This window comes from Echinops telfairi, unplaced genomic scaffold (genome assembly GCF_000313985.2).
Source record: "Echinops telfairi isolate 266 unplaced genomic scaffold, ASM31398v2 ScPeMD7_7468;HRSCAF=8506_0, whole genome shotgun sequence".
Lineage (NCBI taxonomy): Eukaryota > Metazoa > Chordata > Mammalia > Afrosoricida > Tenrecidae > Echinops > Echinops telfairi.
In genome coordinates, this window is record NW_022111369.1 from 71,527,559 (window position 1) to 71,545,165 (window position 17,607).

Consider the following 17,607-nt stretch of genomic DNA (forward strand, 5'->3'; position numbering starts at 1 on the left):
TAGAGTCAATAATTGTAGTTGCTATTTCTGAGAGAATAGAAAAGATTAAAGTTTACCGTGGGCGTTTCTGAAATCATTCTGTACTAAATTGCACTGCTGGTTTCTTTTGCTCCATCCAGGTAATTAAAGCAGTAGAAGAAGGCTACCGTCTACCAAGCCCCATGGACTGTCCGGCTGCTCTCTACCAATTAATGCTGGATTGCTGGCAGAAAGATCGAAATAGCAGACCCAAGTTTGAGGAAATCGTCAACATGTTGGACAAACTGATTCGCAACCCAAGTAGCTTGAAGACGCTAGTCAATGCATCAAGCAGGTAGGAGGCGAGCCTGTGGGATGTCCCTGAATGTAGCTAATACAGGCTGATGTCACAAATATATTTCATTAATATGGTTTTCTTGCATTGGCTGTTTTTCTAAATGATGTTTTTACTTATTTTAATATAATATTAAGTGACCAATATAAAGTGCTGACATATTTCGAACCAGACATCTCGAGTAGAAATCACTCTCTAGCTTCTTCAGGATTCATTTTAGTGTCTGTCCTAGTGAATGAACAGTGAGATCCCCTGCACTGAGCCTTCAGGTCCTATGCATGCATGCATACAGTTACTGTTCTGAACGGGATATAAATGTACTAAATAATGATTCCATTGTGGGAAGTATGCTTCTCCATTTATTCTGAAAATACAAAAGTATCCTCCTGCAAAATGTACTATCTTATTCAGTACTTGAGAATGTACTATACTTGAGACAGTTGTCTATTCTTATAATGAATGATATCATGAAAGTAACATATGTAATTGTCAATTATAACAAAATGAATGAGAAATATTTCATTGATAAAGTTATACAAATTCTGTGATTCTGACATTACATTTTTTTACTGGACACAAAATAAATACAAAGGAGGAATGATTTTGCAAATGCTGTTCAGGTATTATTGATTTTCTACAGAAACAACTGAAAATGCATCGTAGTAGCAATTATTTTTTATGTCGTTTCCCAAATACCTGCTTTTGAGTTATTTATTATCATAGGAAAATTCTTTTTATCTCATGTGTTAGTCTGGGAACTTTAGAGAAGCAAAATCCACAGAAACTCATGTATAAGGGAGAGTTTTATATAAAGGTTAAGTGCACATCAAGAAAACATCCCAACCCAATGCTGCCCAAGCCCACAAGTCCAACATGAATCCGTATGTCCAACACCAATCCACAGAGTCCTCCTCCATCTCACAAAACACACTCTGTGATGCCAACTGCAGGACGAAAACCCAATCAGTGAACATGTAAACATCTCAACACTGGCAGGGGTGCTCCAGCACCGAGGGCTGCATCGGGGTAGCTCCATGTGGCTTCTTTAGGGGATGTTTTGCAGAAAGTGAGCCTTGCCGGTTGAAGCAGAGAACTGGCTAAGGCAGCTGCACCCTGTGTGACCATCATAGAGCAAGAGACCAAGAACTAGAAAGGCGAGGCTCACTGAACCATTTATCCCTCCACCCTTCAATTAACCCAACATGTGTTTATCAGCCAGGTTGGCACAATAAACTACCTCATCTGACATCCACTAATTTAATTAGGTTGTGTAAGATAGGTTGTCACAAATGGACTTGAGAAAATAAATCATAGAAGCAAATTGCAAATGTCTTTTTAATGTACATCATCTGCATTATCACTTCACTTTTAAAGCAGATTGACATTTTCAAAGAAATTTTATGTTTTCTTCTGGGCTATGTTTTTTATTCCGCTTACTGTAGTGGAAATACACATACAGGGTTTCATTAAAACAAATTTAACTTTAAGACAATAGTACTCAATATCCATTAATATTTCTTGGTTATCTGCCAATCTCAGTTTCAAGCAATAGTTTCTAATGCATCATGTCTCTTTCTGTCTCCACCATGTCACAAGTCTTAAAAGTCAATTAATGAAGAGCATGTGTTTACTGGTGGCAATTGTCTACAAAATGCTCACATTTCGTGTCTGTCTACTTGTGTCGTTCTTCGGCTATGTGCTAAGTGCAGAACATTGGACAAAGAGGCACAGGCTGCTGCTATGTTTATCTCTAACATTGTTAAAGGAGAGAGAGATTGAAAAAGAATACCTTTTGATGATTGTTATGAGCTGTAAGAGAACCCAATAAAATGATTTATTAGGGAAAAAAAGCTTTTAAAAAAATAATTTGGATTTGGTTGAATGAGTTCAAGTAGAATTCCTGAGGAAAACTAGAAGGCTAGAGAAGTTTTGTAGGTAAGATATTATGATTTCTTGAACTAAAATGTTATGAAATAGCCAGATGGGCAGTATACTAGAAGTAAAAATATGCTGTAAGTGCCCTAATATCTTGGGTGAAGAGACTGAAAAGGAGCAGAGTGGACTGCTGTGTCCTCTGCTAAAATGGAAAGTAGTGTAGGATGTTTTAGATATAGAAAAGATGAAGAATGTGTGTATACATCTAGTAGGTAGCATATATCTAATTGACATGAGAGGCATATTATAGATTAAAGTCAGGACATTTTGGTATGTGATGTTATTTAAAGTCATGAAAGTAGATAAAATTACCTAGAGTGGAATTTTAGCTTAAAGAGAGAAGAGATAAGAAGAAGTCCTGCTGTCTTCCAATTAAACTCCGGAACAAAGGAAATAGCAGACAAACAAAAGTGTGGAAGAATCAGGAGCATACTGGTAATGGTAGCTCTGGAAATGAAGACTCATTGAAAAATGTTTGAAGTAGACAAGGACAGACATGTTCTGATTATGATTGTTTCTTGCACATCATTTACCATATCGACTTTTACATGTCTACAGATTTTGGCAAACTGGGTTATTATCTCAACAAGAGAAATTCCATAGAATGGTATTTGAAGAAAATAAATTGAAGTACACATGATATAAAAAAAGATAAGAGAAGATTAGCAAAGACTTTCTGTCTCATATCTTGTAGGTGAAATTACTCATCCGATGGACATTTAAATGGTTTTCAGTGTTTATTTCATCAGCAAACAAATAAAAATTTCCATGTACATGTTACCTACCATATTTCCTTAGGATCATTCATTGCCAGGGGGTCATTTCGTACTCACGGGGTGCCTGCCCTCCAAGACAGGGTAGAACTACACCTGTAGATGTGCAGCATTAACTTGTTAGGGAGTAGAAAACCTTATCTTTTTCCCAAGGAGGGGCTGGTGGTTTCGAACTGCTCACCTTTTGCCTGGCAACCCAATGCAAAACTGTTATACCACCAGGGCTTCGGGAGATAGAGTTCTAGAAATTGTAATCATAATTGACCAAAGAATATGAACCTAATATAGTTAAGAGTTGGTGCAATTGCTTTTTCATATTTATTTGAAGCTATATTTTATTATCTATATTCTCCCTTCTCTAGATAAATTAAAAAGTACCCCCTATGTAGGAGTATACATTTCTAGGTAAATGGCTTCTAGGTATACAAGAAAAGTATCTTTAAGTAAACCAGTGTTTTAGGTAGCAAAATCTGGATGCCACTGATTTTGCATGAATTTTTCTGCATATCCATATATAGTAGCATTTTAAATTATTTTTCCAAAGAGACCAATAGTTAGAAGTAAATATATATGTAAATCCCACAAAAACATTAGCTAATGATGTGTTTGCAGAAAATTTCCCTTTTCACCTATTATAAATCCTTATTAATATGGATTAAAAAACTCCCGATGAGGTGATTTTATGTCCTCCTAACTTTTATTTTCCTTCATGTTAGCATTTGCATATTATTGTAGACCCAAAGATTCCTTGCAATCACCTAATGTTACAACGGAATCTATTATAAAACATTTTAAAATGTAATTTAAATATTTATGTTTTATGTATTTTAGAGTATCTAATTTATTGTCAGAACATGGGCCCTTGGGTTCCGGGGCATACAGATCAGTAGGTGAATGGCTGGAAGCCATCAAAATGGGCCGCTATACGGAGATTTTCATGGAAAACGGATACAGTTCAATGGACGCTGTGGCTCAGGTGACCTTGGAGTGAGTAACTTTTCTGATCATTTTTACGTAGTTGTTGGGGCAAGGAAACCAATCTGGATGGGGGCCAGGGAGATCAATTAACTGTGTCTACGTGCGGCAGCTTTCAAAGAAGCCTTCTCTTTTGTCAGCCTGTATTGTTCACCACTGCATGGTTAATGCGACTTGTTCCCGGTCCCTTTGCTTCTTGGCTTCATAGGTTAGCATTTGAGTTCTTTTAGTAGCAGCCCCGTGACAAAATACTGCTATTAATGTGCTGTGAAGAAGATGTTTTCCTGACAAAGTTTTATACTGGTTATCTATGTTATATGAATGTAAATACAAAACAAACTGTAAGCACAATTGGTATGGCTCGTTCTGTATAATAACAAATGATTAAATATTGTCTATCTTCAGTGAATATCCAGGTCACCACAGTGAAAACAAAGCTCATGAGGGCAGGAATCTCGTTTAAATCTCCAAGTGGTACACACGGTAGCCTGCGGCACAGGGTATTTTTGATCCTGCCTAGGATTTGCTTTCAGTACAATCTCAGTGGAACCAACTGTGCCCTTTTCTGTTTGCACGTTTAAGATACACTTTATGACTTCTTATTCAATAAAAATCGCTAGATGTTAAGCACTAAATTATTTATGATTGTCAGCTTTTTGTATTTTGTTATAAAATCTCTGTGTAATTATTTTAGCCTAATATGTGTTATTTGTTAAAATTAACTGTATCCATTGTAGTTTCATCTAGATTATGTTAACATTAATAATATTTTAACCTCTGGATTTAGTGATAACATACTTCAAATTAACCACAAATTCAAAGGTTAAACTATTATTCAAAGTACTGCAACATTGTAAACTGTACTAAAGCACAAAAAACAACTGCCTTTTTCCTTTATTTCACATAATGTGCACATTGAGCAGTTTTCTGTCAGCATGTCTATTGTTACAGAATACTTCTATTCAATAAATTCGCTGTCAACCCCCACAATAGGGAACAGGGTACCACCATTTAGCACCAGTTAATGCCACATTCTCAGCAGTTTTCTTCCCTTACACTTATAACAGTACAGACATAAAATTGCCACTCAGTTTTCTCCATTTATGAAATCTCATTTTCACCATCACCACTGAATCACCCACTTAATCACACATGTGCTTTAACTATTATTTCTTCACACACAAAGGATTTATTTGTGTTATATTTAAAGATAAGCTGAAGAATTTACTGATAATTTATAACTATTTTGCATAATTGCTATTTAATTTTTCAGTAAAAATGATCACTTTAATTTATTAAATTCATTTGTCATTTTATATTAAAATGATACTGTAGGTATTTCTTCTACCCAATGTCAGATTACTTGTAATATAACATAATAAAATTATTTGCATTAAATGACGTCTCTTCGTTTATTAAAATAGCACACATTCACATATGTATGTTTTCTTCTCCCTTCAGAGGCTATTTTTAATAACAAAGAATGGTTTTATATTAAGTGTGTGTGTGTTTCTCTTTATTTCTTTGGGGCCCTAGAATATAACTATCCTGTATATTTTAGCACTATGCTTCCAACAGCTCTTTTTTTTCTGTAGCGATTTTCCCTTACTTTTCTCTCTGACCCTTTCTTAAATCTCCTTCTTTCTGAATGTTTTGTTTCAAGTCCTGAAAACCTCTTCTATACTTTTCCTCATCTCTTTCCTGGACTCTACTAATTCCCCTCTAGTCAGCACCCATTGCCTTGATTCTGGTTACTCTTCCCTCTCTATTAATTTTGTCAGCCTGCTGGATTGCCTTCACTTTTGTAGTTTATCTCTTAATTCATTTGCTGAGACCAGAAGAATGGTGGGAAATTGACAGATTTACTGGCATCTTCTTGTTCGAAGAATATGACAATGCACTTGATTGTCCATTGGGATCAATTGTATCAGATCCCCAGAGCTGATAGTCATTGACATGTTCCCTCACAGAGAGGTGAGTCAGCAAATTCTAACTCCCGGGAAGTTAACTTTTTGGAAAGTCCAGTGTCTTTAGACAGAGGAATTGTTTATGAGATTTTGACCATATTTTTCTAATTGGTTTGGGCATACTTATCAGAATACAGTGAACCCTCGCCACTTCGCGCTTCGACTTCCACGGCTTCACTCTATCGCGGTTTTTGCGTAACAGCGCATGCTCTGTCATTACTGCCACTGATTGGCTCATACTGTACACGCTTCTGTACTGTAATTGTGTGCGAGTGTAATGGTGACTAAAGGGTGTTTTTTCATGTCCTCTATACTCTAACTACGAAAATATTTGATTTACAAATAAGGAATCCTACTTCGCGGAATTTCATTTATCACGGTAGGGTCTAGAACCGATTAACCGCGATAAACGAGGGTCCACTGTACAACTAACTAGCTTACAAAATCAGGAGTAACAAGCAACTTCTTTTGATCCTTCTTTTAAAAAAATGCAATCATTTAAGGAATAATGGTCAACAGAACTGTGATATTAGCAAAAAATAAACAAAAGCTCTTAAAGCATCCTGTTACTGAATTTTCACACATGGCATGCACCTAGAATTTAAATACCGAGTTTATGGAATCTGTATAATGCTATCAAAATCATAAAATAATATTGTCAAAGTTATTATTAATATATATTAGAAAATGGAATAAAATACACATAGCTGTAAAACTGTTTAGGAAAAAAGTCCAAATAAATGATGGAAAATGATAAAATTGCCTATAATTACCCTAAAATGCATTTGAATTTATATCACCCAGTTTACTTTTATAGAAGAATAAAGAATGCAATAATTTGGTTTAAAATTTCCCGCCTACAGGTTTAGTTTTGTTTCTAAATTTTGCCAGCACATGTGTGTACCCTTCATGTGGAGCAGAAGTGAAGAACTTGGAATTCTTAGAATAAAAGCATGTGTAATAAAAGTGGCATTCGGAGTTGACCGTTCTACTTGATATTCTTTCTCTTTTGTTGTCGCAATACTGAGGCAAACTATACTATCATGTGTGATGTGTACAAGTATAAGCAATGAGCTATGATCCACATCTGTAAGCTTGTTTTAAATTGAAAATTGAGTCCAAAGATTGGGATCAAGAAAACATAGCAGCTATTTTGTAAGTGATACTGTCAACTTTTGGTTATTCAGAAAAACGAGCAAAGTCCCCAAAATAATATACTCGAATATTCTACAAGTTATGATGTAGGTTTCGGGAGTTGTCTTTTTACTATTATTTATTAGGATGGGTCTCACATCACTAAAATGAAGATTTCTCCATATCAGAACCAAATCGATTTCTTAACTTAGCAATAAAATCACTGCACATAATTAATTACGCACTAAAATAGGCAGAAAATCACTGCACATAATTAATTACGCACTAAAATAGGCAGAGAATCATGTGTTCTCCTCTACACAGGCTGAAACCCCAGCCCTAGTGCTCATGATGCATCATCCATCGAAAACTATAACAAACCCATGGTTAAATATATTTCTAAATGTAAACATCATTTATCTGTGAAGCAAATATATAAATATAAAAACAGTTATAATGGTTCATTTAAATGAATAGGAAATGCAACTAAAGATGCAACTACAACAATGATAATTTAGTGAATAGCAATCCACCTCTCTTCTGGCTGCTTCTATCAAGTCAGTGTTGATATGGGTAATTTTTAGTGATATGCCTAAAAGGTGTACGAAGGAGAATGTAGGAAAATGAGGACTAGAACAACGTACCCATGGATGGGTACGATGATTCCTGAACAACCAAGACCAGGTTTGAATATCAACTAGACATCCTTATTTCCTGTCTTTTTAATGCTGCAGTTTTAGCATCAAAATATGTGCTTTTTACATAGTTTGATATTATGGATTCTTTTAAAATATCAGTAGGTAAGGACACTTATGGCAATTCATTATATTTACTGATTATCTAAAATTAATGTAATATGTCTGTAACAATGCTAGTCCCATATTTAGATTTGTAAGCCTATTCTGAAATAGTCTGTCATCATCATTATTGACCTGAGCTACTGCTTATGATTATAGGTTTTCATGAAATATCAGCATATTATTTATAAAGTGTGGATACTTTTAAAATTTTCTTCAGCTATAAAGTTTACTCTATACAAAAATAAAACACGTAAAATAGGATATCTTACACCATTTCTAAATATTTTAAGAAAATCATTTCCCCATTAAAGAAGCAACTTCATTATTAACTAGTAAAATATTTTATTTTTAGCAAATTTCTCTCACATTATTATTATTATTACTAATTTACTCATTCAGTATTTGCTTTAGGTAGTAAAAAGGGAATTTTTGGAAATTACAATAATCATGAGACTAAGCTACTTAATAGAAACTGTTTTAATTTACTTACCAATATTGGAATAAAGATGATTAATCGTTATTAAAAATCCTGTGCTAATAATTATTTTAAACCTCATTTATAGCATCATTAGAAAAATGTTTCAAAGAAACAACTTTGATTTTCAGAATATTGTTTTATAAAGATAAATGATCTTGTTTCTCTCAAAGGGTTTTTACAGTGACAAATCACATGGCATAAAGATACATATACAGTGTATAAAATAGAATCATGCTACTCTGTAAATATTAACACATAAATTTGACAGCCTTTGAAATCATATCAGTGTGTAAAATTCGTGGCTATGTTTTGAAACTTCATTTATCCCAGAAAGAAACAAAAAGAGGGAGCAAGACAAATAGCGATTCAATGAGTTTACTTTATTTCCATCATAAGGATCCATTCAATTTTTAATTAATGTTGTAATAAAAGTACATGTTTAGTTCACTGGGGAAATTAAAAGGAATTTAGCATTAAATCTAGAGGTATGAAATGTTCTGATGATGAACAGATTTTACTAGCTCATAAACATGAGTTTTATACCTGGATTTGTTAATAAAATATGATTCTTTAAAATAATTTCTTTAACGTGACAATACCATGAAAATAAAATTTGAAAAACATTGGACTATAATGATTCCTATGGTCATGTTAGTTCCAGATAGTGAGGCTATATTTGTATCTCATGCAGTAAAAAGTAAAAAAGAATGATTGAAGTGCACTCTAAAGGTTGGAAGAGAAAACACACAGTGCCATGCACAGCCGCATGCACACTTTTAAAATTAAAGCTCTCATACTAGATATGCAATATCTATATTTTGGGACAGAGAAAATCTGTCGATCATTTTCTTAAAATTGTTCACAATAAAGTATAAGGTAATTTGCAATAACTCATTTCTAACAATTTAATTAATAGACCAAATGTGACTTATTCAGTACACATACAGTACTTAAATTGTGTGTGAGGAATCTATATACGTGTCAGTACTTCTGAACCTTATTTCATCAAACCTTATTTGTCATATATATTTAAATTATATATATATATATATGATTTCATTTTGTTCCTAATCAATGAATTCTGTATAAGGATTTGAGTGCTTTCAGATTAAGAAGGTTTCAATTTTCTCCCCTTTTCCACTGGGTATAGGTCCAAAATTTGCCAGGGAATACTTATGAGTACCTACATCTACATGACATATGAATAAATTACAAAGAGATGCACATGGATATTAATTAATCAGTAAATGCTTAGATTGGTTTACCATAGCCGCAAAGGAATGTGTGTTTCATTTCCTTCATTAGATACCACCTTGTAGAATTCTAAATGCCTGAAGTTTAGAATCTACCACATTTCCATTTTACAAATGGATAAAGATTTGCATATTGTGTGAAGTGCTTTGCTCACTGTCATCTCTCTCAGAATCATGAGAAAAGATCACCAGGGACTTTGGTGCCAACTCCCTGGGTTCTTTGGGGTCACCTTCCTGCGCCATGATATCTAGCCAAGTGATTTGAAGCATCCAATATTCTATTTCTTTGTCAAAAGGATATTTAAAAGCACATGTATTTTAAAGGATTATTTGCCTGTACTATAGAAAGAAGTTGTCTATAATTATCACTTTTTTTTTTTTTTTTACAATAAATGCTATGGTTTCCAACCAGGTAGATTTTGCAACCCAGATGGCATTTGGCAATGTCTAGAGACATGTTTGTTATCAAAAAGAGGATTGCGGTGATACTGGAAACTGAGCCTAGACAGATGATTAAACTTCACACATGCGTGGGAGAGTGCCCCGTCAAAAAGAATTCTCCAGACATAATGTAAACATTACTGAGGCTGATAAACCATGGTTTAGTAGAAAGAAAACATATTAAAAGCCTCGTGGTATACTTTCTAAGAAGTGTAATATTTAATATTTACATTTAATGGATATGTTTCTTCTGTATCAGTTGACTCTTTTTAGTCATTTGAATGTTACAGACATTCTCATAAGAAATCAAAGAAAAATGAAAGAGAAAAATCAATCTAAGATACTATTTGAGGAAACATTTTTTTAAAATAAATAAACAGACTAGACAATATTTTACTTAATTCTGTCCTCTGAAAATGCAATTATTTCTTCCATTCATCCAAAACTATTGATGTTTCTAATGATTATAATGTCCATCCCCCCAATTTTCCAAAAAGACAAACACTCTGAAATCAAAAGATTTAATGAAAGGGAAAATATTCCATTTTTAGAGTAATTTAAAAAAAAAAAAAAAGATTAATAAAAATAACAGGGCAAAGACTTTGTTAGAGATGTTTATTTGTAATGCTCATTAATCCCCACAAATAAAGCTAATCACTTGTGAAATATATCTTAATCATTTCATTTTCCAAAAACATTTTAGAATAATGATTGCTGAATCTCTTGTGAAATAATAGTGCGAAACCACAGACCTTGGCCTTGAGTCTGATAGTATTCTTAGTTAGTTTAGAAATCTAGATAGCTCTAATTTTCGTGTCACTAAAAAGCTGTTGAATAAAAATGTTCAATAGTTATATGTATGGTGGTTATAAAGCTCTGCAGATAGTAGCAGACCTTAGAATGGATTAAATGTCAATAGGATGTAGAAGCTGTTAGGTAAAGAAGAAACTGCTAGGACTTCGGGATTCAAGGAAAAAAATTAAACATTTGAAAGTGTTATAGGAATAATGTAGTGATCATCATCAAAATATCTTTATTATTTAAAAATTAAATTCAATGAGTTATTCGAAAAAAATTGGTCTTCAACTGGACTTAATTGAAAAATTTTACAGTTATATTTTGTGCTTCTTGTAGTAGAAATAAAAAGAAATGCTTGTGCAATGAAATACATCCTTTAAATGAAAAGTTGCTTGATAAGCATGTGAAAATTATTTTCCATCCATATGTGCCACTAATAAAAGTGATATCAAAAAAGAACAAATATGTATGAACTCACTCCCTATTATAAATAAATACAACAGCTTTTTTTTTCAATTGTGAACAGATTTCCGAGGTACAATTTTGGAACGAGTCTTTGAAATTGGAGCTCATTCAATTCATTTCTCCAAAATGTTTGTCCTTATGTCAGTGTGAAATGTTGAGGTTTGCTTCCAACTACATCAATACATCCATCCAATGTGTGCTTTCTTCATGCAGGGATTTGAGGCGACTCGGAGTGACTCTTGTCGGTCACCAGAAGAAGATCATGAACAGCCTTCAAGAAATGAAGGTGCAGCTGGTAAACGGCATGGTGCCCTTGTAACGTCATTTTTAATACCCCTGCTTCACGTAAACGAGCCTTGGTAGCACCATGGTTAATACTCAGCTGCTAACCCCACGGCCAGCCGTCCCAACAAGCAGCTGCTCCCAGGGAGAATGATCCATCAGCCTGCTTCTTGAACCATTCCAGCCTTGGGAGCCGCGGGGCAGTTCTACCCCGTCCTGCGGGCTCTCTGTGACCTGGAATTGACTTGTCACCCAGCGGTTTGGTTTGGATGGATGTTCCAGTGAACGACTCTGCACTTTGTAAACAAGCCCTGAGATTTATTTTAACAAAAAAAAAAAAAAGGGAAAACTCAGTGATGTCTAAACTTTAAGAGAGCATTTGTCTCAGCCTCAGAATTTGTAATCAGTGTTTTACTAAAATTTCTTTATCGTCCACTCAGCGTGCTCATTTTTCATGAAGAAATGTAACCTGCATGGGAAAAGAACGTGAGACTACATATTAAAACAGCACCGCCCTTCCCCGTACTTCCATACGATTTTGTCCATGAAATATATGACTATATATGGCACCTTTACTGACTGAAGTAAAGCAGCTCCTTTCAAAACTTCCCAGGAAAACGTCCAAGGATTTACCTGAAAGGACACATTTCTAGTCTTTTGTAGGCGATCGAAATCTGCAGTTTACTGAAGTTTACTTCACGTCTTAATGGTCTACTTCAGTGTATTGAGCAATATGGGTAGATTATTTCCTAATAGATACCTTTTTTTGTCATTTTAAAACGCTGTTACACAGCGATAAGTTATAGAAACTAGTGTATAAACATGTTGCTTGATCAAGAACAAGTACAAGACAGGGTGCATATTTATTTTTCTGTGTTATAAATCTACTTTTAGTTTGCTCTTCTAGAGACATTTAGGGTATAACTGTATATATTGTATAATTTGCAACCCAACTAGACACCAATTTCGGTTGGAAAGGTGAGTGTGTGCTTGCACCTGTGTACATTACCATTCTGCCTGTATATTTTTAAGTGTCTCCATTTTCGCACAGACAAGTTTCCAGAGTGTCATATGAATAAGGTGAATGGGGAAGCAGTAAAGCAAACTTTCACACAAACGGTGTCTTTTTCTCTCTCATGTGTCCAAAAGCTACGAAATCTCTTTATTCTCTCACAGGAAATGTCTATAAGATGAACTCCCCTATGACTTTTTAAACACGTTCTGATATCTCTGACAACGTAGTTCTTTTCGCCATTAATCTTGTACCCCTGTAAGAAATTTCACCCCTCTGAGTCCCAGAAAACATCTTGTCAAGCGAAGTTGACACGAAAGGGCACCTTTTCAGCAGGATGCAGAAGGATTGAACTGTGCAGAGTCCTGTTCCTGTTGGGAAATCCAGGCACAGAGCACCAAGTATTACCCCAAGTGTTAATCCTTGGTAACCATTTCCGTTGTGGCGCGTCTCTAGAAATGCTGATAGCAGGACAGCATCGGAACGATGACAAATAATACATATACATTTCTTCCCACATTCTCTAGTTAAAAAAATCAATAAATGTCATTTGGTGATGGAGCTTTATTTCTTTAGTGATTTCATCTTTAACTCAGTTCCATGGCATTTTGTTTGCTTTGATATGCCTTTTCAGAGTATTATTCATTGGCTTTCTTAATGAATACAAGGTCTATCTTCTAAATGTGTTACCTACCACTCCTGGTAATGACTAAGAATTAAGGTACACATTATACACTGTGTGAGACATTATAAAAAACTGGACTTCTTTATGACAAAATCAAAGTTTGTATTGTTACATTCCATAAAATCATGTGATGTCTGTGATTATATATCCATGTGTGTTAGGAACCACCGTGTTTGAATAGAATACAGACAACTACTGATTATCAATGGCAAAAATATATTACAGTAGTCTGGATTGGTGAAATCCATAAGAAATATACCTGCATTATAATGATAGCACTATGCCTCCTTCTTGATCATTTGTTTACTTGAATGTGTGGCACCTACAAGATAGAATTTCTAGGTTATCATCTCTTTCCACTCTATATAACCATTACTTAAGCAGTGAAATTGCGGTTGACTAAGTCAATAAGCAAAAGAGAAAAGAAAAGAAATAATCTATTTTTTTTTCAAACCATATACTGAGTTCTATCAGGGCTATATTGTATATCTGAATATGTCCACTCACACTTTGCTTCAAATATACTGCATTATGTCTAGTAAAATATTCAAAGAAAGTAGGTAAGCAAGGTGGATCTAACATTGTCTTAATATCATAGCAAGTATACATCACTATTACTAAAGGCACATTCTTTTCACATTAATAAGCTGAAAAAATTAAGTAAACAATTCTCTTTTTAAAGCAATTAAAGATTGTGGTGTATTTTATTGAATTTTTAAAATTAATGAATCTAAATAATAAAAGTAAAAAATAGTGACATCAAAATAAAACTAGACTTAAAATCTTAAAAGAAACTACCATATGGTTTAGATTTGGGGCACTAATCACACTTATTGATGCATAAAAAAGATCTTTTAGAGATTATTTTCAAATGTTATATGCTAAAAGATGAGTAGAAAGTCAAATAAATGTCTTATTTCAAACTTATAATTAGAAAGCAGACCACAAATTTTCTTTTTTTTTTCATAAAATAAACCTTTAAGTTAAATGTACTTATTTCCTTTACAATTTTGATTTTTACTTAGAAAATGAGTTGAGATGAAAACTATACAGCCACATAATATTCGTGCATATCTCAATTTGGTTCAGACTTTCTAAGGAATACAGTGATGAGATTAGAAGGAATAAAGAGACTTTCTCACCAAATATTTGTTCAACTTTGGATATTTCACTAATTGGAAAGTGTCTTTTTTTATCTACAAATGTGATAAATAGGACAAGAAGAACCAACTCGAGTGAAATTTTTTAATCCTTTTGGTTTAGTTTTTTGTCACCCGTCAGGTTACCAAAAATAAAATATAGGGACAGTAGTTTTAGCACTTAAAACAACTGTTGAATAATTCAAGACATTCAAACATTACTGTAGCTTTCAGTATCAATAAATACAGTTGGAGCACGTAGCTCTCTCAAATATGGATTTTGAAAATTAGGATTACTGTAAATGTTTATTACATTATGTAAACTGTTCTGTGGCCAGCATTAATAGTTTCAGTTGACTGAAAAACAACAAGTATTTTAAGTTCCGTTTCTATAGGAGCCCAAGTGGTGCAGTGGTAAAGTGATTGGTTGTTTAGCAAAATGTTGACGATTTGATCGCACTAGCCACTCCTGGGAAGAAAGATGTGACAGTAGCTTGTATGAATAGTTCAGCCTGGAAAATCCTGTGAGCACTTTTATTCTGTCCTCTAATGTTCCTATGGGTTGGAATCAACCTTATGGAAGTGGTGGACTATGGTTTTGTATCGAACGTTTAAACAGTACACAGGGGTAAAAAAGACAGTTTCATTTCTCAAATTTAAAATTAAAAAAAAGTTGAGCACTTGTGTATTTGCACATCTGCTATTTAATCTCTACTTGTAAGTAAAGATTTATTTAACATCATTCTTTCTCATTTAAAGTGGATTTTTAGAAGCACAAGCAGAGATATTTACTTTTGGAAGATATGTTGGCTGTAGTGAAGCATTGGATGACAGATGTTATGAGTCAGGAGTTAGAAATTTGCTAGATGTATGGTGCTGCATAGTATAATAGGGTAGTTTTCTTATTTTGTTCTAAAATTGTAAACAACAAAAAGAAATCTAGGTATGATAGTAAATGCTCTTTACTTATGTCCTGTCAAATGTTTAAACTCAAAGTAAATTAAAAATAGGTACAATAAGATGATGATGAAGAGGAGGATGAAGACTAAATAGAATAAAAGATTGTTTTCTCTCAATTAATAACCAGAGAAGTCAATTACATTCAATAATTGTCTCCATTTGTTGTTGATTGTATAGTAATATATCAATGAAGATACAGACAAGAACTTTTTATTTCTTTTCACATTCATTTGTGAGAGAAAACTTTTCTTACATATAAATGATTGAATGTGTTTGTTCAGAAGGATCATGCAATTAATGCTAGGAGGAGCAATTTTTCAAAATTATGTTTTTCCTAAATGTTAAAGATGGAAAAATGTGCATTATTGGTTCAATTTGGGCTATCATAACTATAGAAGTTTCAGTGATCAACATAAATGTCAAACTGTACAGTGCTATAGTTTTACCATCAATTATTTTTAAGCTAGTAAATAACAGCCATAATTGTCTGAGGATCATACTTAGACTTAGCCATTCATTAATATGTCTATCAAAAATGTTCATTGCAGACAAGTCGGAAATAGCTGCCAATGATAGACATCGGGAAATCTCAAGTCCTAATCTCAGAGTTAATTCAAAATAAGGATAGCATTTCTGTATTCTTTCACTTTTAAGCTCAATGTGCATTTGGTTTGTGTACATGTTTTTGTAGTGTAAGATATGAAATCTTATATTTTTTCAGAAAATAAAAAACCTTTGAATACAGTTAAATTTGATTGTCATGCTTGACCCTCCATCCTCCAGAGCAGGTTGACATGTGCACCTTACCCATTGCTCTAATGGTCGGAGTCAGCTCTAGATTTTGCATTTATTATTTCAAGTGGTTGAAAGGTAAGCAGGATGCATTTCCTCCAAGACAAACACTTGCATGGTTGAGATTATAGGACAGGAGCGTTTTCGGTGTCAGAACATAATTAGAAGTTGATTGCCACATTGTAATACAACATTACTTGAAGAAAATATGAAACAAACAGAAAACAAATGGTTCTCATCTGTAAAAATGGACTTGCTATGGTCTCTTGGCTCCATGTATCTGCTCATGGCACAAAAAGGAGTTCTATCATCACAGGAAGGAGGGCACCAAATGCAAACGTTCCCCAACTCTACTGTAGCACAATGTCCTGTACCCTAGGGTCTTGTTTGGTAAAATGACAACAATGAACTGTATTCAAAAAAATAAATAACATCTGTCCATCCATAACAATTGCCTGCTCCATAGCCCAAGAATAACTCGGTCTGTGGATGGAGTCACAATGACAGGAAATATTACTAAGAATTTTAATAGATTTTTCTCATGTAAAGAAGTCTGAATTCTTGCTACTTAGTAGACGATTATTGTCCTTATTCTACTATAGAAATAAAGCTATATTATAAAAGGAATTTTCTCCCAATATTATAGTTGCTCTTGACCAGGTAGGAGAGATAGAGAGGGGTTAAAAAATTAACATTGAGTTAGAATATTTCAATGTACCTTTGAGATACACATTCTTTTCTCTATGTTTTTGATGGGAAAACCTTGGTTCAAAACTGTTAAGAAATTCGATAACAAAGGTGAAAACAAGGTTTATTTGAGACCAGTTGTAATTGTCTTTCCCTTACTTCCACGGTGATGAACTCTGATATGCAGAATCATCTATGTCACTCTTCTCACTTGATTGGCACTTACACTGAGGAGCAGAAGATAAACTGACTTGTACACTTTCACCAAATGTCAGTATTCTTTGGAAACCAAAGTCGGACTGGGCAGAAGTCTTACCACATTCAAGTTTTAGAATAAGTCATATTTGAGAGTCAAAAACAGTTTATCTTAATTGCGATTTTCCCAGCACACTCTAATTCAGGATGCATATTTTTTATATCTCTTTGTAGTCTATGCTAGACTTGTCTCAGCTGTAAGCTATTATTTATTACCAGGTATATCTTTATTTACAAAACTCTAAATTCTACAATTGATGTACTACCAAAGCTTTACAACACAAAGTCAAATAAATGAGCTGATATTTATGAAAATCTTATCAGACGGTTTTATATAAACGTCAGCTACAATTTTACTTTAATTTAGCAGATAAAATTTTAAAAAGTGGTACTGGCTGAAGAATAATTTTTTTCATGCAAGATATAATTGTTTCTGAAACATCCCTCAATTTAAAATACATTG

The 17,607-nt window shown here is 33.7% G+C and overlaps 1 protein-coding gene across 1 annotated transcript in view; it reads left to right on the forward strand.

The window, feature by feature from the left end:
* EPHA5 (EPH receptor A5) overlaps positions 1–11,954 on the forward strand; it is a 317,049-nt gene extending 305,095 nt beyond the window's left edge. Inside the window, exons 13-15 of the mRNA XM_030888562.2 lie at positions 120–313; positions 3,853–4,008; positions 11,546–11,954. Coding sequence (XP_030744422.1) covers positions 120–313; positions 3,853–4,008; positions 11,546–11,651 — 456 coding nt within the window. The 3' untranslated portion in view covers positions 11,652–11,954. The remainder of the gene's footprint in view (positions 1–119; positions 314–3,852; positions 4,009–11,545) is intronic.
* Positions 11,955–17,607: the final 5,653 nt, after the last annotated feature.